We start from the raw sequence: 23,106 nt of genomic DNA on the forward strand, positions 1-23,106 counted from the left end.
CCAAAAAGATTCATCGTATTCCCCTATAGGAATAATAACTAGTATTTGTAGTGTCCTTACTATGTATGCAGATACTGTTTTTTTTTTAATTTTTTGTTATGTTAATCATCATACATTACATCGTTTTTGATGTAGTGTTCCATGATTCATTGTTTGTACATAACACCCAGTGCTCCATGCAGAACGTGCCCTCCCCAATACCCATCACCAGGCTAACCCATCCTCCCACCCCCTTCCCCTCTAGAACCCTCAGTTTGTTTTTCAGAGTCTATCGTCTCTCATGGTTCATCTCCCCCTCCGATTTCCCCCCCTTCATTCTTCCCCTCCCGCTACCTTCTTCTTCTTTTTTTTTTTTTTCTTAACATATATTGCATTATTTGTTTCAGAGGTACAGATCTGTGATTCAACAGTCTTGCACAATTCACAGTGCTCACCATAGCACATACCCTCCCAATGTCTATCACCTAGCCACCCCATCCCTCCCACCCGCCACCATTCCAGCAACCCTCAGTTTATTTCCTGAGATTAAGAATTCTTCATATGGGTGCCTGGGTGGCTCAGTTGGTTAAGCGACTGCCTTCGGCTCAGGTCATGATCCTGGAATCGAGTCCCGCATTGGGCTCCCTGCTTGGCAGGGAGTCTGCTTCTCCCTCTGACCCTCCTCCCTCTCATGCTCTCTGTCTCTCATTCTCTCTCTCTCTCAAATAAATAAATAAAATCTTAAAAAAAAAAATTCTTCATATCAGTGAGGTCATATGATACATGTCTTTCTCTGATTGACTTACTTCGCTCAGCATAATACCCTCCAGTTCCATCCACGTCATTGCAAATGGCAAGATTTCATTCCTTTTGATGGCTGCATAATATTCCATTGTATACATATACCACATCTTCTTTATCCATTCATCTGTCGATGGGCATCTTGGCTCGCTCCACAGTTTGGCTATTGTGGACATTGCTGCTATAAACATCAGGTGCATGTACCCCTTCGGATCCCTACATTTGTATCTTTGGGGTAAATACCCAGTAGTGCAATTGCTGGATCGTATGGCAGCTCTATTTTAAACTTTTTGAGGAACCTCCATACTGTTTTCCAGAGTGGTTGCACCAGCTTGCATTCCCACCAACAGTGTAGGAGGGTTCCCCTTTCTCCGCATCCCTGCCAACATCTGTTGTTTCCTGACTTGTTAATTTTAGCCATTCTTAGTGATGTGAGGTGTTATCTCATGAGGTTTTGATTTGGATTTCCCTGATGCCGAGCGATGTTGAGCACTTTTTCGTGTGTCTGTTGGCCATTTGGATGTCTTCTTTGGAAAAATGTCTGTTCATGTCTTCTGCCCATTTCTTGGATTGGATTCTTTGTTCTTTGGGTGTTGAGTTTGATAAGTTCTTTATAGATTTTGGATACTAGCCCTTTATCTGATATGTCATTTGCGAATATTTTCTCCCATTCTGTTGGTTGTCTTTTGGTTTTGTTGACTGTTTCTTTTGCTGTGCAAAAGCTTTTTATCTTGATACTGTTTTAAGCATTTTCTGTGCATTAACAATCCTCACAGGGAGTGCATGAAATAGATACTGTTATCCTAATTTTACATATGAAAAAACTGAGGCAAGGAGGGTTTAAGTCACTTGCCTGGGGCCACACAGCTAGTTAATGGGGACACCAGCATTTATTTTAGGCAGTTGGACTTCAAAGCTTGGACTTCAAATTAAACCACTATAATATGTTGCCTCTCAAACAATGTTAAAACATTATTGTGGTTTTTAAGTAAAGATGTACCATCCAGATACGACCAAGAATATATTGTAAAAGCAAAGATATGTTTATTTATTTATTTAGTTGTTCAATGTCAATAATTATAAAACTTGATAATTGGAGAGAATAATATTATGATTCTCCTAAAATGGGAATGAATGTGTCCATTGGATTGATTATGCAAAGGTCTCGATATTGTATAAAGCAGGTAAAATACGCTTTTTCTGTGACATTCGTTTGACTGTTGGTAAACAGTATGCTAGTAATGTACTGAGATATTTTCATTTAAATCTCTGGTTTGGACTTTAGAAAGCTGTTTGTGGTTTGGATGGCCCAGTTGTCTCAAGGAGACTCCTGAGAAATGTGCACCAATACTTTCTTTTACCTTCACTTCTGCAGGGTAGTGTATATAGGGGCCATTGTTCCAGATTAGTAGTTTTTCCCAACTGTTTTCTGGCTTCCATAGGGTCTGCTGAAAAGTCAGCTAAATATCTTGTTGGGGGGGGGGAGGATCCAGTGGTCTGGGTGGCTTTGGCTGAAGGCAGAAAAGTGGCTCCTTGCTTCTGGGTGGATCTGATGGAGTTCTGGGGTTAATGGGGAAGGTCCCTCTGAATGCTGTTTGTCTGTGTTGCACTAAATCCCCAGGGCGGTGAGAATAGTTTGGTTAATGGATCACTAAGCATTCTGCTTTTATATGTAGAACCTTAAGCAAATACCCATGAGCTCACTCTTTTCTCTTTTCCTCCCTGCCCCCTCCGTCTTTCTCTCTCTCCCTGGATCCCTCCCTGTCTGCAGCACAGACCCTGGATCCTGGGGGCTTATGGAATATGGGCCTCCTGGTGTGTGCTGGGGGCCCATGGCACCGCCATTATTTTTCTCCACACCCTCATCTCCTTCTGTGTAGCCCAGTTCCAGTCGCTGGTCCTCACATGGCTCTGTTCTCTCCTCCTGCTCTCCACACTGAGGCTGCAAGATGTGGAGGAAGTTAAGGTAAGTGTCGCTGTTTTACTCTTGGGAAGGAGAAGCTGTCTTTGGCAGTGCTTCCATTGGGTAGATGACTTATGTTTCGGCCAAGAGTCAATTGAAGAACGATGGTGGGGGTCCCCCTAGTGGTCATGTGGGGTTGATACATGTGAATCCTGGTGTGTTGCATTCTGCAGTCTTGCCTTTTGGATCTATGTCTTAGCTCTCTAAGGTTGCCCAGGGTTGACCTTGTACCTCTTTTCAGTTTGGTAGGCATGGGTGGTGCCAGATGTTGCAGAAACAGAGGGCAAGGAACAATGGGAAAAGAAAGCAATAGTCTTCTGTACATTTAATAAAAAATCATCTGTAGAGTGCTCTACAATTTATAGGAAAATTTCACATTCCTTATCTCATCCAATGCCCATGATAGCCCCTGAGACAGATAAGGCAGGTGTTTTCCTTGCCCAGAAAATCTTAGGAAGTTTTGATATTCTTTCTTTAGTCATCGTGGGACTGACATTCCTGTGGTATCTTTATTTTTGTTCACTTGTTCCTTCACTCATTCATTGATTCAAGTGACAGTGCTTGGCAAGGTTGTGGAAAAGAACATGAAGGGAAAGATGAGTCAGTGGATGACCTGGTTCCCCTGCTCTTCTAGTAACTGTCTTTCCTACTCTTGAGACTGGAGGCGGTCATTTAACCCGAGTCTCAATTTCATCATTTCGAAAATGGAAGTAATAGGTGCTCTGACTTCCTCATGGAGTTGTTCTGAGCCTCCTTTAAGATGATATCTGTTAAGTGATTTTGTAAAAATTGTAGCCTTTTGAAAATTCACTTATTTTTTCTGTTATACTATCTTAATTTTCTTCACTCTCACCAACAGATTGGGGCTAATAACACTAAGCACATATGTTAAAATCCGGACTTAAGGAAGTAGGGGAACAGCTCCATCTTCCCACAGTGATTAACCAGGTGATCACTTAAATACATGTGCTTGAAAATAGATCTGCAATACAAATAAAAAGGAATTCATACCTAACTTTTTGGGGACCTGGCAAATGTGTGGAACAGACTCCAGTGATAATTATCATTTGTTTGGGGATAGTTAGTATCAGTTATGGATGTTGGTGGTGAATAAGCATTCCATTTTTTATGTGCAGACTAGAGATTGGAAATATACTGCCCAACGGGAACAGATGACCAGAAACTAGTTGCTTTTGGTTTTCATGCTTTTGCACAAGTATTTCTCTCGGTCTTTCTTGGTGGCTGCTGAAGTCCCGGGCATGGAATAGAAATTCTTAAAAAAACCAAAAACAAAACAAAACAAAAAAACCAGAAACTCTTTGGTGCTCAGTTTTTCTGTGGAAAGCCCTAAAAGTACCCCCATGTATCACATTCACTGTTCCTTCCTTTGTCCCAATTTTCTATCTTGATTTCCCATAAATTGTTCTTCTCCTTAAAAAAGCAATACATATGTGTTATGGACAGTATAGAAGAATAAAGATTATAGAATGACCCATAATTTTACCCCCCCTTGTACTGTTAAGATTTTTAGTACATGTGTATTATTTCTTTTTTCATGTTGCATTGTATTTGTATACTTCCATACCTATTTCCTGTACAGAATTCAGATACATCGAGGGCAGGGACTATTTTTCTTGACTGTGTTTCTAAAGCTTCTTTGGCAAATAGTCCTCAACTACAGTGGAGCCAAATGAATAACAGAAGAGCAAAAGGAACAATACATTGAAGTCAGGAGTCTTGTGTGACATTTATTTTTTTTTTTAAAGATTTATTTATTTATTTATTAGAGAGAGAGAGAGAGAGAGAGCATGAGATGGGGGAAGGTCAGAGGGAAAAGCAGACTCCTCGCCGAGCAGGGAGCCCGATGTGGGACTCGATCCCGGGACTCCAGGATCATGACCCGAGCCGAAGGCAGTCGCTCAACCAACTGAGCCACCCAGGCGCCCCCCGTGTGACATTTATAAGCCTCTCTTTTGCCTTCCGAATTGTTGGGGGAACTATCAGAGTACCCACTGGTGTATTCCTGGAAGCCATATATATATATATTTTAAAGACTTTATTTATTTGACAGAGACACAGCGAGAGAGGGAACACAAGCAGGGGGAGTGGGAGAGGGAGAAGCAGGCTTCCCGCCGAGCAGGGAGCCCGATGTGGGGCTTGATCCCAGGACCCTGGGACTAAGACCTGAGCCGAAGGCAGATGCTTAACGACTGAGCCACCCAGGCGCCCCCTGGAAGCCATATTTTTAAGTGCACACCAAAAAGTGCACATCCATGTCTGGATGAATCTGAGAGATGCATTGCCAGGAGAACTTTCATTATAGCGCATCAGGCCTCATGCTTCGTGGATGGGTGGTGTTAGAGACACTCCACCACCCACTGCTCATTAACCACTTGTTTGATCACCAGGGAGACTTACCCGCTGCTCCTTGGTTCTCAGTTCCCTTTATGGGACAGTCACTCTACCTGCGGAAGCAGTCTCCTTCCCAGGGTCCTGGATGGTGTTCTCCTTGACGCTCAAGGGCTGTTCTCTTTTTGGGACTTTGCAGAGAGGCTGGTACCAGACAGAAAACGAGTACTACTTGCTGCAGTTCACGCTGACTGTGCGCTGCCTATCCTACACCAGCTTCAGCCTGGAGTTCTGCTGGCAGGAGATGCCCACCAGGAGCAGCTTCTACTCCTTTCCCTGGCTGGTGGCCTATGTCTTCTATTACCCTGTCTTCCACAATGGGCCCATCCTGAGCTTCCCGGAGTTCATCGCAAAGGTAGAGCCCACTGGGGACTGGACTGGTATTCTGTAGATTAAACCTCTGTCCTTACTGGCTGTGGCCATCCACCAGACTCCTGAGGCTTTGCATTCAGGGGTTCCCGCAGATTGAAAACACGTGATTGTTGTAACTTCTTGCATCAGAAATGAAATACTTAGGGGGAATAAGTATTTGAAATGAAGGTCGACCTGTCTCTTGTGCCTGTTGGCTCAAGGAACCGCCCCTCCCCCCCGACTCCTTGGTGGGCTCTGGAAACCAGGATGAGTAACTGGGCACAGCAAGGAATTTAGGGATGGGTATCCACTGCCGAGAAGTCAGGGAAAGAAAAAATTGGATTGTGATGGTATTACTTGGAAAAGTAGAAAGGGAAACTGTCTAAGCTGTTGGTTGGCAAATACCATGTTGTCTTTTATTGTCACAAACTGCTTATGAAATAACTCTGTCATCACCTGAGAATTGTTCAGGGTGACCTAGATGAGACAACAGAGCAGAGTTAGAGAGAGTTGGATGGTAGTGGTGTGTTTTGGGGTCCAAGTGCCTGTTTCTGCCCTGGACCCGGCTTCCCTTCAGCCTTGTCTGAAGCTCCTGTCAAGCTGCCTTCGTCATTCCCACTCCCTTCCCCTCCTACTTAGGATTTTTGCTCTCATCCCACAGCCAGCCTCACGGAACATGTTTGGGAAGTCAATCAAGTTTTGGTCATCGATAATACCTAAAACCTGTGTTTCTCGAGGGACAGTTCTACCGCCTACCACCAAAATACAACAGTCTCGGTGGAGGTGGGGAATAACAACACCTCTCTGCACACACATACACACACACGCTCCTGGAATGAGTTCAAAGTGTAGCACCAGGAGCAGCGCTGCATATTTTCAAAGGGCAATATGGAAGGTGCCCCCTGGAAAAGTAGCAGGGTTCTTAGAAATCTCATATTCTGTCTTAAAAATCCCACACAGTTATTCATTGTTCTCAAAAGTGTATTTCATTATACACGTTTATATTGTATATTTATCTATACATTATGTTAATGTGTATACACATACACTTGTATATTTCATTATACACATAACAACAATGTGCAGTTTTAAAATTGCCAATTAAATTATTTAACTTTTTTTTCCTCCATAAATCTTCAAGTGAAATTGATATTCTGGGCAGATATGTGTTTAGCATATGGTTTCTCATACCTCAGTTTAGGTTACATGGGACCATTCTTCTGTCCTGAGCAATTTGAAGTTCATGTTTGAAAATTATGTGTAAGATTATTGTGTAGAAAGACAGGTGGTTAGTGATGGCAGCTGATTTCTAACTCAGCGGTTCTCAAAGTGTGGTCTTTGGACCAGCAACAGAAGGATCAACTGGGAACTTGTTAGAAACGCAAATTCTTGGGCCCCACCTCAGATCTGATTCAGACACTTTGGGGTGGGGCCCAGCAATGTGATTTAATAGGCCTTCCAGGTGATTCTGCTGCCTGCTAGAGGTTGATAACTACTGTCCTGAGTTCTTTGGCAGTTCTTTGGGGGCTGGAGGCTGGGGATGACCAGGCTTCTTCCTGTGGGAACTCAGGTATGGAGACTCTGGTTGCATCTCTGTCTTACCCCTCTCTTTTTCACTCCTTTCAAAATGGGAGCACTTGCTAAAAGCCGAGAACTCAGAAGGCAAATTGGAACCTTTCTTTGTGGTCTGGGAAGATTCATAGGAAAGTCAGTCTAGAAAAGGCAAAATGTTTAGTAAGCTGCTGTGCAGATAAAGGCAGCCATGAGGTTTCTGCAGTTACAGAAAGTCTTATGGGGCACTGACCCCCTTTGAGAAAAATGGGTCTTAAAGGGGAGCAGTTAGCTAGGAAGCTAAGCCAGGAGTGAAAGAATTTCTTCAGGGAGGCCATGAAGGAAGAGGTTGCTAGGAGAGGGAAGAAAGCCAACTGGAAGAACTTATAAGCAATGTTTGCTCTGAACGAGTGTGTGAGTGAATGAATAAATATAACATGAAATGGTGTGTGAGTGAATGAATAAATATAACATGAAATGGTAATCCTGAAATTCATGGTTCTTAGGTTGTCCCATCAATGAGAACCAGAGAATGAGGCTCTGCCACCAGGGGGCAGCAGAGCCCCACTGTGGAAACCAACCAGAAGGGCAGACTCTGGTTGATAAAATGACGGTATTAGGGTTACCTTGGGGAGAATGTTATCTTTCACCCAATTTTTTTTAGTATGTAAATTGCATACACAAGATGAGGGAAGCATAGAAGAGGTGTGAAGTAAGGCATGTGAAATTTGCACACTGATCATGAGCAGGTAAAAATTTGCCTGTTAAAAGGCCACAGTGCCTTAACTTGAAGGCCATCTGAGATGGCATTTGGAGTTTCAGGAACATGTGCCCCATTTATTTTTCTCCTGTGGTCTGTGGAACTCAGATACTGAGCTAGGGGTGATGCCAGAGGATGGGGTGGCTGGGGGGGGGGGCAGGTTTAATCAGCAGAGACACTTACACATGAGGCTTATTTATTCACTTAGCTTGGAGCCTGGGGCCACCACATCTTACTCTGAGCAGGTTGAATTGTGCAGTGGGGTCTGGTGTGGGAGAAGACTCTGGTGAGCAGAGTGTGGTAGGACCAGGGGGCTTTTCCTTACTGAGGGCTATGCTCCTACCCCCAGTGGATGAGCCAGTGCTCAAACAGTTAGCTTGCATGGTGGCTAAGAGCGCAGACCCTGGAGCCCAACCCTATTGTCATTGTCACACGGTTTGAATTCCTGCTTCGCTCTGGCTTGAGAGCATTTGGTGAATTACGTACCTTATTTGTGACTCCTGTTCCCTTATCAGTGAAATGGGAAGGATAATAGTACCTCCCTCTTAGGACTGTTGTAAGGATTAACTGATTTCATATAGGTAACATGGCTTCACATGTAAATGCTGTGAAGCGTTAACATTACAGTTGTTGTTGTTTGCCGGAAGCAGGTGGCAATTCCGGGGGAAGTTGTTGGAGGAGGTCGTGGGGAGGCTGTGACTGCTGGTTGATCCACAGCTGAGCCCAGGCAATCGGAGGCTCCTCACGCCTTCCCCTGTCCTTAGAATGTGCATTCCGCCTGCCGTTCCTCACCACGAGCTACTTCAAGGGCACAGCCTTGAGAGAGTAAAGTGTCATTGGGACCCTCTGGACTGAATATGTGACCGGACCCACTTAAGGCCTCTACGTAAACTTTTAAGATTTGGTAGGCGGGGGTGGGGATCTTGAAGCACCTCGAGACCAGCCTTGTATGTAAGTTCCCCTGCTCATCACACCTGCCACCTACCAATCGGGAGTGCTCTGCCTCTTTGTTCTCTCCCTGCCCTTCACGCAGAGGGGCCCGTTTCAGATTTTACCCCCGGAAGCTCCCGAGGTTGGGAACTAACATAGGTTTAGGCCAGAACCAAGACCCGGGGTGTCCCATCACATAGGTGGGCACAGAAGCAGGGGATCCTGGGCGGTGGCCATTCTTGGCCTCAGAAGGGACCGGTGTGTTGATTCTGTCTCTTCAGGAGAGAGACACAGGCGGTTGCTGCAGGTGCCAGGGTGGGCAAGAGCTGGGCAGGCAGACAGTGTTCCAGCTGTGCCCATCTGGGTTTGGGGCGGGCTCTGGCTCTAGAGACCACCTGGAATAATACAGACTGTAATACGTAACTCCGACCGAGCACCTGCTCCGAGCCAGACTTGACATGTGCTAACTCCTTCATCCTCACAGCCACTGGAGAAGAGAGATACTCTTGTTACCACCACTTTACAGATGGTAACACAGAGGCAAAGAGAGGCTCATCGAATGCACATCAGGGTGGAAGGAATACAGATGTGGGGCTGGCTGCCCAATGGGAGTTAGAGATGCAGTGTGGCCTGGTGGACATCTAGGTCTGGAGGCTCAAGCTGGCTGGAGCAGGTCCCAGGCCTGCAGCAGCTGCACCAGCTGGGTGCCACCTGCTGTCGTGGCAGAGCTGGGGCGACTCCCACCGGCCGTGGTCTGGATGCCTGGGGGGGAGGGGGGTGCTAGTACAGAAGGCTTTGTTGGGAGTAGGTAGGGCCTGTGACCATGGGTTGCAGAGATTCTCCTCCACCACAAAGGATAAGACTCCTGGCTACAGTGCCCTTGACCCACGTGTAGAGGCGGGAGCAGAGTCAGCACAGTCGAACCCTGGCTCCAGGGAAGCCTTTTGTTTGGTGCTCTTAAACATCCGTATGATTAGTGTGTGGAGGGGAAGAACCTTTCATCTTTGAGAACTGTCATCTTTAATCATCAGACTATCTTTGAAAGGCTTCGATATTCCTTTTTATGCAATTTGCATGAAATGAGGTTTTGAAATATAATGTGTTTTAAAATGCACTTTGCAGATGAGTTAATGTGTATCTTTTAGTGGAGCCTTAACTAAAAATTCCCCTTGATGGCAGTTTCTAGTGGTCTGAAGGTTGGCACTCCCCGAGGTTTGAGATATCTCAAATGAAATGCTTGCATGCAGACAACAGAACAACCCTGCTCATTAGGTGAGCTGTGTATGGCATATCTTTTATTCCTGCTGGATCGACAAGGGACAAATGCTGAATTTTTTAAATAAAAGCGAGTCAACTAGATTGAAGGTATAAATGAACTGTAATCATATGACTCTAAAGAAAGATGAATAACCATTTTTTTAAGTACAAGCAAATAGAATAAAAAGAAACTGGATTGTTTTCCTTCTCCTGTATTCACTTGTATGATTAAGGAAGACAATTCTGTTACTCTGAATGAGGTGGCATCCAGCATCAAAAAGAGGGCATTGCAGAGAAAAGTCCAGTGCTTCTGGTCCAGTGGTGACACATAATTATACGTTATTAAACCAGGTAGAGAAGTTTTGCCCTGGGGAGAGTAGATAAGCCATTACTGGGGAGCCAATCAGCCACAAAAGGCACCTCATGTTTCTCCTTAATTACAGATATTTGTGTCATTTTAGACTGCACATTGTTTGGGGAGACGAAGGCAGGCCTCTGAACTGAACTTGAATGGCAATTGCCCGGAGCTAAGAGGTGATTGGGTAGACATGTTTTCCTGATTGCCTGGTGGGGCTCCCCTCCCACCCAGCTGCTTTTCTGCTCCCAGGGCTGGGGCTGCATCCCCAGGGATGCTCTGTGGCCTCAGTACAGGTCTGGTCTTCAGGAGACCAGAGCTTGGGGTGGGCTTACGCTCAGGGGTCTACAGGCCACGTGCAGAGTTGCTTATTTAGCAACTGGAGACATTCTGTTGTATGAAGATTGTGTTCTGTCCACACTGCTTGTGAGACCATTATCACATTCAGCTGGGGACTTGCTTCCCTCCAAGAGTGTGGCACCGAGAAAGGCCCACCTGTGGTCTGGAATGGTTTGGGTGCCTCTTCATGTCTCAGCTTAGCTGACGGCCTTGGTGTGAACTCCTCCGGTCTCCACAGGCCAATGGACACTATGTTCGTAATTGTTCCCTCATATGCTGATGGCATTGAGGTCAAAGTGAATTTGCTTTAGAGAACTGGAAAAGAATGAACAAAGAGGACCTCAGTATACAGGTAAGAAAATCAACCACTGAGGTGGGAAGTTGAGAAATAAAGATGGGTCCATTGTAGGAGAGCGAGCAGAATATTTACCCGCAGAGGATGCCGGGCTGCGCAGGAGAGATCCTGAAGCTAGATATTTTTTAGAAGTGTGAAGAAGTAGAAGACCTTGCCTCATCCACAGAGAGGACCCAGCTCTTCACAATATCGTGAAGTTCCATTACTTTCCCCTTATTATAAAAATAACCAATGGTCAAAAGCAATCTAAAAATCTTACCAAAAAGAATACAATCACTGTTGCCATTTTGGTGTGTATCTTTCCAGTCTTTCGTTATTTATACACATTGAAAAAAGTAGTTTTCATGGCTGCATAATATTGACATGCACTCATGCATTTGACCAGCCTCCCACAGCTGGACATTTGGGTTATTTCCTTTTCTTCTCAATTCAGTAACAGACGTGAATGATTGGGCAGGTAGGCATCTCTGCATTGAGGCTTTACCCATCCATTGGCCTACAGATCCACTGCTGTAGATTCTGTACTCTCGAAGAGCAGGCACACTTAAGGTATGCATTCAAATGAAAACCACCCTCAGTTTATGCCTGGAAAGGGATGTGCATTGGGTCAAGTAGTTCAGCTGCGATTGCAGTTGGCTGTGATCTGTGTGGGTCTGCAAAGCCCTGATATGCCCAGTCTTCCTTCCGGGAAAACCCTTCCCAGGTGACCTGGTGGATCCCTCCCCGCAGTGACTGTTGCTTCTAACAAGGCAGGTTGGTATGGCTGGGCAAAATACCTTCCTAAGGCCGACTGCGGAAAGTGAATGGAGAAAGGAAATTCCTGTTAGTTTAATCAATTTACATGAAAAAATATTAAGCCAACGAGCTTTCCTTGGTGTAGCTACCCACGCAGATGGCAAAAGGGAGCAAAGCCCTTTGTGCAGGTTATCATGATGCCGCTGAGCCAGCCAGAATTTCTGAAGCTGGCGTCTTGCACTGAGAGGACAGTTTGAGAAAGTGGTAGAATGTATGGTCAAAATGGAATAAAAGTAACTCCCCTGGCATGCAGCTCTCCCGTCCTCTCTGAGAGTAGTGCCTATCGCTCCTGGCTGCAGCAGGACCCCCTGTGCCTTTGACGTTCAAGGCCATGGAAGCCCAAGAGGCCCTAGGAATGGGCCCTTCCTCTTCGGGTAGTGTCCGGAGCCCAGACCGTCAAAAGCTAAATCAAGTCCATTTCTTCTGCCAGCGAATATTTGCGGATTCAACGTCATCATTTATGCATTAGCTTCACCTCTGCATTACAAGGCGGGCTTCGGTCTAATAAAATCTTGTCAGAGTGGGACCCAGAACACTCTCGTGCTCTCTCCTGTGTTTGTGTGTTTGTCTAGTGGTGTACAGATGAAATTGAATTCACACACATTTTATAATGTGCTTATGCATTTCAGCATCTATGTGTTTTAAACTATTTTGCATCCCTAAACAGCGGGCAATGAGGCAAGACCCAGAATCCAGCTACTGTGATCAAATTGGTTCTGTGCTGTCCATACATGTTGAGTGAACTCTCAGTAGTCTGTCTGTGTCCATGAATAATCCAAACGTCCTTCTCTCACCTTTGGTGTTTGGTTCTGACCTGTGTCCTAATTCTGCCCCATAGCTGGTAGCCTGGGATGCCATGAGGGAAGAATGTGAAGAAGGCGCAGTAGGAGACATGTAACCTACCAGATATTAACTACCAATTAGCCAGTGCTTTTTATATGCTGGGTGCTGTGCTTAGTACTTCATATATGTTATCATATTTAGTCATGACCATTTTTTTCCTCCACTTTACGTATGAGGGAACCTCAGAAATATTAAGTAACCTGCTCAGGATCACACAGCTGTGTGGTTTGTGCTAGGATCTGATCCCGATTCTGACTGCAAAGTCCGTGTTCCTAACTGTCACACCGCAGTGTCTGCTGAGCAGGAGACTTGTCCCCACATACTGTCTCTGTTTGTGTTTATTCTGCCTTGTTTCAAAAACAACTTCAGGTAAGATGACACACCCACATCGAATTTTTCCCTTATCCTCAGGCTCTCTCATTCTCCCTTTCTCTTACCAGTTCTCTGCCCCTTCCTGACTTGGCCCTACTTTTACCAGCCTTCCATGTGGGTGGGTGATGGATGAAGACAGGCAGGGTGACACCTGAGTCCAAAGAGACCCCAAAGTCCTGAGGGAGAATACATCAGGCACTGCCCTCCACCCCGGCTGTTTGCAGGGCTGTTGCTGGGGTGAAGGGATGCAGAACCCATCTTGGTTCTTGGCACGAGGCTAGCTCGTTGACCCCACCCGAGCTCGGGCGTGACTTTTTCACCCGAGAATAATGAATAACTAACCCAACCCTCTTTGGGTAGATAGAGTAATAACGTTTGTGAGAAGTTTACTAGCAATACTGTATAGGGGGCTCTTTGGAAGATTTAAAAAACGAAGGCACAATCTAATGGCTTCTTTTGTTTCTACTTTAGATGCAGCGGCAAGAGGACTGCTCGCTGAAGTCCAACCTTTCTGCCTTTGCCGTGGGGCTGGGTCGCCTCCTCTGCTATTGGTGGCTGGCTGAGCTGATGGTTCACCTCATGTACATGCACGCTATCTACGGCAGTGCCTCCCTCCTGAGGGCTGTCTCTTGTTGGACCTTAGGTAATTTGTGGCAATTACTGTCAATAGAACAAGCATCAGGAGGTAGCTTCAGACTGAGGCTGGACTGGGGCAGACAGGGTGTAGTTGCCTTGAGCAAACCCCCCCTTTGGTTTTTGATTTTTTTCCAACCTTGTTCCTGTGGTGGCCGAGATGATGCATGTGTGAGGTGGGTGGTGGCTGTGAGGGCCAGACTTTGTGGTCTGGGAAGTGAGGATGTAGGAATCCCTTTTCATAATGGAAGCCTGCTGAGCTTAGCAGGGCCTGCATCTTTATGGTATGGCCAGCACTACACTTGACAGGAGAGGGCAAGAGACGTGGGCGGGGGGCAGCCTTTGAAGCCCAAGACTGAGTTGTTCTGTGGTATTCTTTGTGGTTCTTGTCTATGATAATAAGGAGAAGAATACGAGCTTTAGAGTGGGACAGACATGGGTTTGACTCTCAGCTCCACCAACCCCTGGCGGGTGGCCTTTGGCAGCTTACTCAACCTCTCTGCATCTTCGTCCTGTGAGATGAGCAGACTTGCTTCTGCAGGGTTGTCTTGAGGATTAAATGGAAGCATGCAGGTGAAGGGCTTGGTTCATACTGTCTGGGAGAGAGAATAAATGGTGTGTGCCTGTGTAAGTCCCTCTGTTGCCCCACTTCCTTTCTGGTCTGCGCATTTCTTTATATCTGCAAGTAGGTGGGATGGAAGTCCTCTCCTAAGCAGGACATAGTCTCCAGTATAGGACTTGTCTGTGGAGAAACCACTGCTCTTTATTTCTCTGGCCAAAACAGCAGAGACCATGCCCCTTTCTGAACAAAAATCTCCTCGTTTTCTTGTTTGCTCTCCTTTTAAGAACTCCTGTGGTAGCTGAATTCAGCCTGTGGTCTGACCTCCAGCCTGTAACTCCAATGGGAAATGTGTGATCTTCCGGCCAGATTAAGCTGTTCCCTATGGAGGGCAAGAGTACAAGCCTGACTCCTTATCTGTTTGGTGATTTATAGATTTTTTAAAAAGTCTTGGTTGTCCTTGGTATCACACATGCTTAATCAGAATGTTTTCAAGGAAGATACCTTTTAGGATTGGAAAAATACTGAGTTGTTTTAATTACAGTCTCTTTTTTCCCCAAACAAGTCTTTTTTATAGTTGGGGGGTAACTAAGACAAGGTTTTAATGATATGTTTAGACAAACAGAATAGGAGGAAATGATGACATGCTAAATCAGATCCCAGTTGTACTGCATCCAAATTAAGAGACTATCAGTTTGAGTGATTTTAACTATGAATAACAGAAAGCACCACTTAAAATGGAGTTCAGACAATACGGAAAAGCTGTTATCTTCTAAGGTCAGCACCAGGGGGAGTAAATCCAGTGACTCAGAAAAGTCATCAATGATCCATTTGGGGATCTGTCATTCAGCTTAAGAATTAACCAGAATCCTAGAAGCCCTTTGTTTATATCGGCAACCCATCACCTTCTATCACCCTCTCCTGAGTTTTGGTTTTGTCATTCCCATTTTTTTAACTTAAAAAAAAAAATAGACTTTATTTTTAGAGCAGTTCTGGGTTTACAGAGGAATGGAGAGGAAAGTGCAGAGATTTCCCACATGCTCCCTGACCCTCACACATGCATAGCCACCCCCACTAGCAACATCCCCACTAGGGCGGTGCGTTTGTCGTAACTGATGAACCTACGTCAACCCATCATTGTCACCTGAAGTCCATCATTTGCATTAGGATTTCCTCTTGGTGTTTGTTGTACATGGGTAGGTTTTGACAGATGTACAATGACATGTATCCACCACTATAATCTCGCAGAGTAGTTTCATAGCCCTGAAATTCCTCAGTGTTCTCTCTGTTTATCCCTCCCTCTTCTCTCACCCCTGGCAACCAGTGATCTTTTTACCATCTCCATAGTTTTGCCTTTCCCAGAATGTTATGTAATTGGAATCTTGCAATATGTAACTTTTCCAAATTGACCTCTTTCACTTAATACTATTATGCAATTAATGTTTCTCCAAGTCTTTTCATGGCTTAATAGCTCATTTATTTTTAGTGCTGAATAATACATTGTCTAGAATGTACCACAGTTTGCCCACTGAAAGACATCTTAGTTACTTCTAGGTTTTACAATTATGAATAAAGATGCTACAAACATCTGTGTGAAGGTTTTTGTGTGGATATGAGTTTTAAACTCCTTTGAATAGATATCAAAGAGTGCAAGTGCTGGATTGGATGGTAAGAGTATGTTTGTTTTTGTAAGAAACTGCCCCACAGTTTTTCAAAGTGGCTGTATCATTTTGCTTTCCCACCAGTAATGAATGAGTTCCTATTGCTCCACATTCTTGTCAGCATTTGGTGTTGTCACTGTGTTGGATTTTGGCTACTCTAATAGGTATGGAGTAGTATCTCATTGTTGTTGTAATTTGCAGTTCTCCAGTGACATTCAATGTGGAGCATCTTTTCATATGCTTATTTGCCATCGATATATCTTTTCATGGTGTCTGTTCAGGTCTTTTGCCCATTTTTAAGTTGGATTTTTCATTTTTTTATTATTGAGTTTTAATGGTTCTTTGTGTATTTTAGATAACAGGACTTTATCAGATGTATCTTTTGCAAATATTTTCTCCTAGTCTGTGGCTTATCTTCTCATTCTATTGACAGTGTCTTTCACAGAACAAAAGTTAAAAAATTGATAAGCAAGTCCAGCTTATCACTTCCTTCCGTCATGGATTACGCCCTTGGTGTTGTATCTAAAAAGTCATTGCCACATCCAGGGTCATCTAGATTTTCTCCTATGTTGTCTTCCAGGAGTTTTATAGTGTTGCACTTTACAGTTAGATCTATACTCCATTTTCAGTTAACTTTTGTGAAGGATGAAAAGTCTGTGTCTAGATTCATTTTTTTTTTTTTTTTTTTTTGGCATGTGGATGTCCAGTTGTTCCAGCACCATTTATTGAGGCTATCTTTGCTCACATTGTATTGCCTTCGCTCCTTTGTCAAAGATTGATCGACTCTATTGATGGAGGTCTATTTCTGGGCACTCTACTCTGTTCTATTGATCTTTTTGTTTATTCTTTCACAGTGTCACCCTGTCTTGATTACTGTAGCTTTATAGTAATTCTTTAAGTCAGAGAGTGTCAGTCCTCTGACTTTACTTTTCTCCTTCAAAATTGTGTTCATTATTCTGGGTCTTTTACCTCTCCATATAAACTTTAGAATCAGTTTATTGATATCCACAAAATAACTTGCTAGGATTTTGATATGGGTTGCATTGAATCTATAGATCAATTAGGGGAGAACTGATAACTTGACAATATTGAATCTCTGAGCATGGGATACCTCTCCATTTAATTAGTTCTTCTTTGTTTCAACAGAGTTTTATAGTTTTTTTTAATATATAGCTTGTACATATTTTTTAGATTATACCTAAATACTCATTTTTTTGGTGCTAATGCATATAGTATTGTTTTTGATTTCAAAAGTTTTTTTTTTTAAGACTTTTTATTTATTCATTTGAGAGAGAGGGAGCATGAGCAAGGGGGGAGGGCCAGAGGGAGAGAGAGAAGCAGACTCCTCACAGAGCAGAGAGCCCGATGTGGCGCTCGATCCCAGGACCATGGGATCATGACCTGAGCTGAAGGCAGACACTTAACCGACGGAGCCACCGAGGCGCCCCTGTTTTTAATTTCAAATTCCACGTGTTCACTGCTGGTATATATGAAAGTGATTGACTTTGGTATTTTAACCTTGTATCCTGCAACCTTGCTGCTATTGCTTATTAGTTCCAGGAGGTTTTGTTGTTGTCATTGTTGACTTTGGAATTTTCTGGACAAAAAATCGTGTCATCTGCAAATAAAAATTTCCTCCTTCCTGAAGTGTATACCTTTTGTTTCATTTTCTTCTCTTATTGTATTAGCTAGGACTTCCAGTATGATATTGAAAAGGAGTGATCAGAGAGGACATGCTTGCCTTTTTCCTTTTTTTTCCACTTATTTATTTATTTATTTTTATTGTTAGTCACCATACAGTACATCATTAGTTTTTGATGTAGTGTTCCATGATTCATTATTTGCACATAATATCCAGTGCTCCATGCAATACGCGCCCTCCTTAATACCCATCACCGGGCTAACCCATTCCCCCCAGCCCCCAATCCCCTCTAAAACCCTCAGTTTGTTTCCCGGAGTCCTTAGTCTCTCATGATTTGTCTCCCCCTCCAATTTCCCCCCCTTCATTTTCCCCTTCCTTTTCCTAATGTCCTCCATGCTATTCCTTATGTTCCACAAATAAGTGAAACCATTTGATAATTGACTTTCTCTGCTTGACTTATTTCACTTAGCATAATCTCCTCCAGTCCCATCCATGTTGATGTAAAAGTTGGGTATTCATCCTTTCTGATGGCTGAGTAGTATTCCATTGTATATATGGACCACATCTTCTTTATCCATTCATCTGTTGAAGGGCATCTCGGCTCGTCCCACAGTTTGGCTATTGCGGACATTGCTGCTATGAACATTGGGGTGCATATGGCCCTTCTTTTCACTGCATCTGTGTCTTTGGGGTAAATACCCAGGAGTGCAATTGCTGGGTCATCGGGTAGCTCTATTTTTAATTTTTTGAGGAACCTCCACACTGTTTTCCAAAGTGACTATACCAACTTGCATTCCCACCAGCAGTGTAAGAGGGTTCCCCTTTCTCCACAACCTCTCCAACATTTGTTGTTTCTTCCCTTGTCAATTTTTGCCATTCTAACTGGTGTAAGGTGGCATCTCAATGTGGTTTTGATTTGAATTTCCCTGATGGCTAATGATGATGAACATCTTTTCATGCATCTGTTAGCCATTTGTATGTCTTCTTTTGAGAAGTGTCTTTTCATGTCTTCTGCCCATTTTCTGACTTGATTATTTGTTTTTTGGGTGTTGAGTTTGAGAAGTTCTTTATAGATTTTGGATATCAGCCCTTTGTCTGTAGTGTCATTTGCAAAAATCTTCTCCAATTCTGTGGGTTGCTTCTTTGTTTTGTTGACTATTTCCTTTGCTGTGCAGAAGCTTTTTACCTTTTTTTTTTTTTAAGATTTTATTTATTTTTTGACAGAGACAGTGAGAGAGGGAACACAGGGGGAGTGGGAGAGCGAGAAGCAGGCTTCCCGCTGAGCAGGGAGCCTGATGTGGGGCTCAATCTGAGGTCCCCTCATGACCTGAGCCGAAGGCAGATGCTTAACGACTGAGCCACCCAGGTGCCCCAGAAGCTTTTTATCTTGATGAAGTCCCAAAAGTTCATTTTCGCTTGCCTTTTTCCTGATCTTAATGAGAAAGGTTCTAGTTTCTCGCCATTAAATATAATGATAGCTGTAGGTTTTTTACAGATGCTTTTTATCAAGTTGAGGAAATTCCCCTCTATTCCTAGTTTGCTGAGAGTATTTATCATGAATGGATGCTGGATTTTGTCAAATGTGTTTTTTGTTTGTTTGTTGTTGTTGGTGGTGGTGGTTTTTTTGCATAAGTTGATATGATTATGTGTTTTTTCTTTTTTGGTCTGTTGATGTGATGAATTACATTGATGGATTTTCAGATGTTGAACCAGCCTTCCATAGTTGGGATAAATCTTACTTGTCATGGTGTATAATTGTTCTTACACATCATTGGATTTGATTTGTTAATTCTTTTTATTATAATATTATTGACTATATTCCCTATGCTATACTTTACCTGTGACATATGTAGTAACTGAAATTTCGTACCTCTTAATCCCCTGATTTGCTAATACATCATCGAGGATTTATGCATCTACATATATTACCAATATTGGTCTATAGTTTTCTTGTAATGTCTTTGTCTGATTTGGGTGTTAGGATAATGCTGGCCTCATAGAATGAGTTAGGAAGTAGTCCCTCTATTTCTCTCTTCTGGAAGAGATTATAGAGTATTGGTATAATTTCTTCCTTAAATGTTTTCTGTTTTGGAAGGTTATTAATTATTGGGTCAATTTCTTTATAGATATAAGCCTATTCATATTATCTATTCCTGTGTGAATTGGCAGATTGTATCTTTCAAGGAACTGTTTTTTATCTAAGTTACTGAATTTGTGGGCATAGAGTTGTTCATAATATTCCTTTATTATCCTTTTGATCTTCATGGTTTCTGTAGTGATGTCCTCATTTTCATTCTCATATTAGTAATATGAGAATCTCCTTTTTTTCTTAACCTAGCTAAAGACTTACTGATGTTATGGGTCTTTTCAAAGAACTAGCTTTTGGTTTTGTTGACATTTTTGTATTAATTTCCTATGTTTAATTTCACTGATGTCTGCTTTAATTTTTATTATTTCTTCTGCTTACTTTGTATTTAATTTACTCTTCTTTTTCTAGTTTCCTAAGATGGACACTTAGATTATTGATTTTAGATCTTTCTTCTCTTCTAATATATACATTTAATGTTATAAATTTACCTCTAAGCACTGTGTTTGCTGCATCCCATGAATTTTAATAAGTTATATTTTCCTTTTTGTTTAGTTCAAAGTATGTTTTAATTTTCTTGAGGTTTCTTCTTTGAACCATGTGTTATTTAGAAGTGCATTTAATCTTCAAGGATTTTGAGATTTTTCCCAGCTATCTAGTATTGATTTCTAGTTTAGTTCCACTGTAGTCTGAGAGCAGACATTGCATGATTTCTGTTATTTTAAATTTGTTGTTATGGCCTAGAATATGATCTATCTTGGTGAATGTTCCATGTGAACTTGGGAAGAATGTGTATTTTGTTGTCGTTGGATGAAGTAGTCTATAGATATTTATTCTGTCCAGTTGACTGATGGTGCTGTTAAGTTCAGCTATGTCCTTACTGATTTCCTGCCTGCTGGATCTGTCCATTTCTGATAGAGGGGTGTCAAAATCTCCAACTGTAAGGTTGGTATATACCTTGTTAGGTATATACACATTAAAGATTATTATATCTCCTTAAAGAAGTGACTCTTTTATCATTATCATTATATAATGCTCCTCCTTATCCTTGATAATTTTCTTTGCTTGGAGGTCTGATGTGTTTGAAAATTAACATAGCTACTCCAGCTTTCTTTTGATTAATGTTAGCATGGTATATCTTTCTCCATCTCTTTATTTTTAATCTAAATGTGTCTTTATATTTAGAGTGTGTTTCTTTTAGACAATAAGTATATAGGTGGGTCCTGTTTTTTGATTCACTCTGATAATCTCTGTATTTTATTTTATTTTTTAAAAGATTTTATTTATTCACTTGAGACACAGAGATAGAGATAGAGAGAGCATGAGCAGGGAGAGAGGCAGAGGGAGAGGGAGAAGCAGGCTCCCCGCTGAGCCAGAAGCCCGACGCGGGGCTCGATCCCAGGACCTGGGATCATGACCTGAGCCGAAGGCAGATGCTTAACCATCTGAGCCACCCAGGCGCCCCAATCTTTGTATTTTAATTGGTGAATTTAGACCATCAACGTTTAAAGTGATTACTGATATAATTGGATTGATATCTTCCGTGTTTTTAATGTTTTCTATTCATTGCTCTTGTTTTCTTGTTTGTATTTTTGTATTTCATTCTTTGACTGCCTTTTATGGTTTTAATTGAGAATTTTTATCATTCCATTTTCTCTTTTTTCTTAGCATATCAAAAATACTTCTTTTTAAACATTTTTAGTAGTTGCCCTAGAGTCTGCAGTATACATTTACAACTAATCCAAGACCACTTTCTGATAATACCATATTCACTTCATGGTAGTGCAAGTACCTCATGACAAAATACTCCGAATTCTTCCTTCCCATCACTTGTATAATTGCTGTCATTCATTTCACCTATAGAAGCTGTAGTCATAAATACATTGTTGCTTTTATTGTTTTGAACAGACTTTTATCTCTTAGATCAATGAATAAGTTTTTATTTTACCTTTACTTATTCTATTTCTGATGCTTTTCCTTTTTTTTAAGTGTAGAACTGAGTTTCTGACCTATATTATTTTTCTTGTCTCTGAAGAACTTTTTAAACACTTATTGCAAGGCAAATCTAGCAGAAGCAAATTCCATCATTTTTGTTATCTGAGGAAGTCTTTATTTTTCTTTCACTTTTGAAGGGTCATTTTGCAGGATGCAGAATTCTAGGTTGGTATTTTTTTCCCCCTCTCAACACTTTATTTTTTATTTTATTTTTTTAAGATTTTATTTATGTGCTCACTTCGGCAGCACATATATTAAAGATTTTATTTATTTATTTGACAGAGAGAGGCACAGTGAGGGAGGGAACACAAGCAGGGGGAGTGGGAGAGGGAGAAGCAGGCTTCCTGCCGAGCAGGGAGCCCCATGCGGGGCTTGATCCCAGGACCCTGGGATCATGACCTGAGCCGAAGACAAATGCCTAATGACTGAGCCACCAGGCGCCACAACGCTTTAAATATTATACTCTCTTCGTACTTGCATGGTTTCCAAGGAGGAGTTAGGTGTCACTCTAATCTTTGTTCCTCTGTAGGTTAGGTTTCTAAACCCTCTCTGGCTCTTTCAATATTTTTTTCTTTAGTTTTGATTTTTGGCAGTTTGAATATGTTATGCCTACGTGTAGTTTTGGGGGCATTTATCCTGTTTTGGTTATTATCCTGGATCTTTGGTTTGGTGTTTGACTTTAATTTGGGAGGAAATTCTTAGTCACTATTGCTTCAAATATTGCTTCTGTTCCTTTCTTTCTTTTTCTGGTATTCCCATTACATGTATATTATGCCTTTTGTAGTTGTCTAGTAGTTGTTGGGTGCTCTGTTCCATGTTTTCTTTTTTTCAGTTTTTTTCTTGTTGCTTTTCTGGTTTAGAAGTTTCTATTGACATATCCTCAAGCTCCGAGATTCTTTCCTCAGCTGCATTCAGTCTGCTAATATGCCCATCAAAGGCATTCTTCATTTATGTTAGTGTTTTTGATCTCTGGCTTTTCTTTTTGATTCTTTCTTATCATCTCCATCTCTCTGCTTATATTACCCATCTGTTCTTGCATACTGTCTACTTTTCCCCCTAGAGTTCTTAGCATATTAGTCATAGTTGTTTTAAATTCCCAATCTGATAATTCCAACATCCTTGCCATATCTGGGTCTGGTTCTATGCTTTCTCTGTCTCTTTAAGCTGTGGGGGTATTGATTGATTGATTGCCTTTTAGTATGCCTTGTAATTTTTTTTGAAAGGTGGACATGATGTACTGAGTAAAAAGAACTTCAGTAAATCGGTCTTTGGTAATTAATATAGTAGTAAGGCATTGGGGGAGGGGAAGTGTTCTATGGTCCTATGATTAGGTCTCAGTCTTTTATGAGCCTTGTCCCTATTCTAGGAACTTCACAAACAATTCTTTTTTCTTCCTCCACCCTCTTTAGTGAGTGTAGGATGGCTAGAGGGGACTGGAGTTGGATGTTTCTCTTCCCTTCATGTAGAAGG

General features: G+C 42.3%; 1 protein-coding gene across 8 annotated transcripts in view; it reads left to right on the top strand.

The window, feature by feature from the left end:
* The window catches only part of HHAT (hedgehog acyltransferase), a 348,803-nt gene that overhangs the window by 78,065 nt on the left and 247,632 nt on the right, over positions 1-23,106 (top strand). For 5 of the 8 annotated variants that reach the window (XM_054507970.2, XM_064594127.1, XM_045877162.3 and 2 more), the window contains 3 exons: positions 2,552-2,746; positions 5,292-5,507; positions 13,532-13,703. In XM_054507970.2, coding sequence (XP_054363945.1) covers positions 2,552-2,746; positions 5,292-5,507; positions 13,532-13,703 — 583 coding nt within the window. The remainder of the gene's footprint in view (positions 1-2,551; positions 2,747-5,291; positions 5,508-13,531; positions 13,704-23,106) is intronic. The other 3 variants (XM_064594128.1, XM_064594129.1, XM_064594132.1) reach the window with 3 other exon arrangements.

Source organism: Mirounga angustirostris, unplaced genomic scaffold (genome assembly GCF_029215605.1).
Source record: "Mirounga angustirostris isolate CCGP_5_RB_7025 unplaced genomic scaffold, mMirAng1.0.hap1 SCAF_6, whole genome shotgun sequence".
Lineage (NCBI taxonomy): Eukaryota > Metazoa > Chordata > Mammalia > Carnivora > Phocidae > Mirounga > Mirounga angustirostris.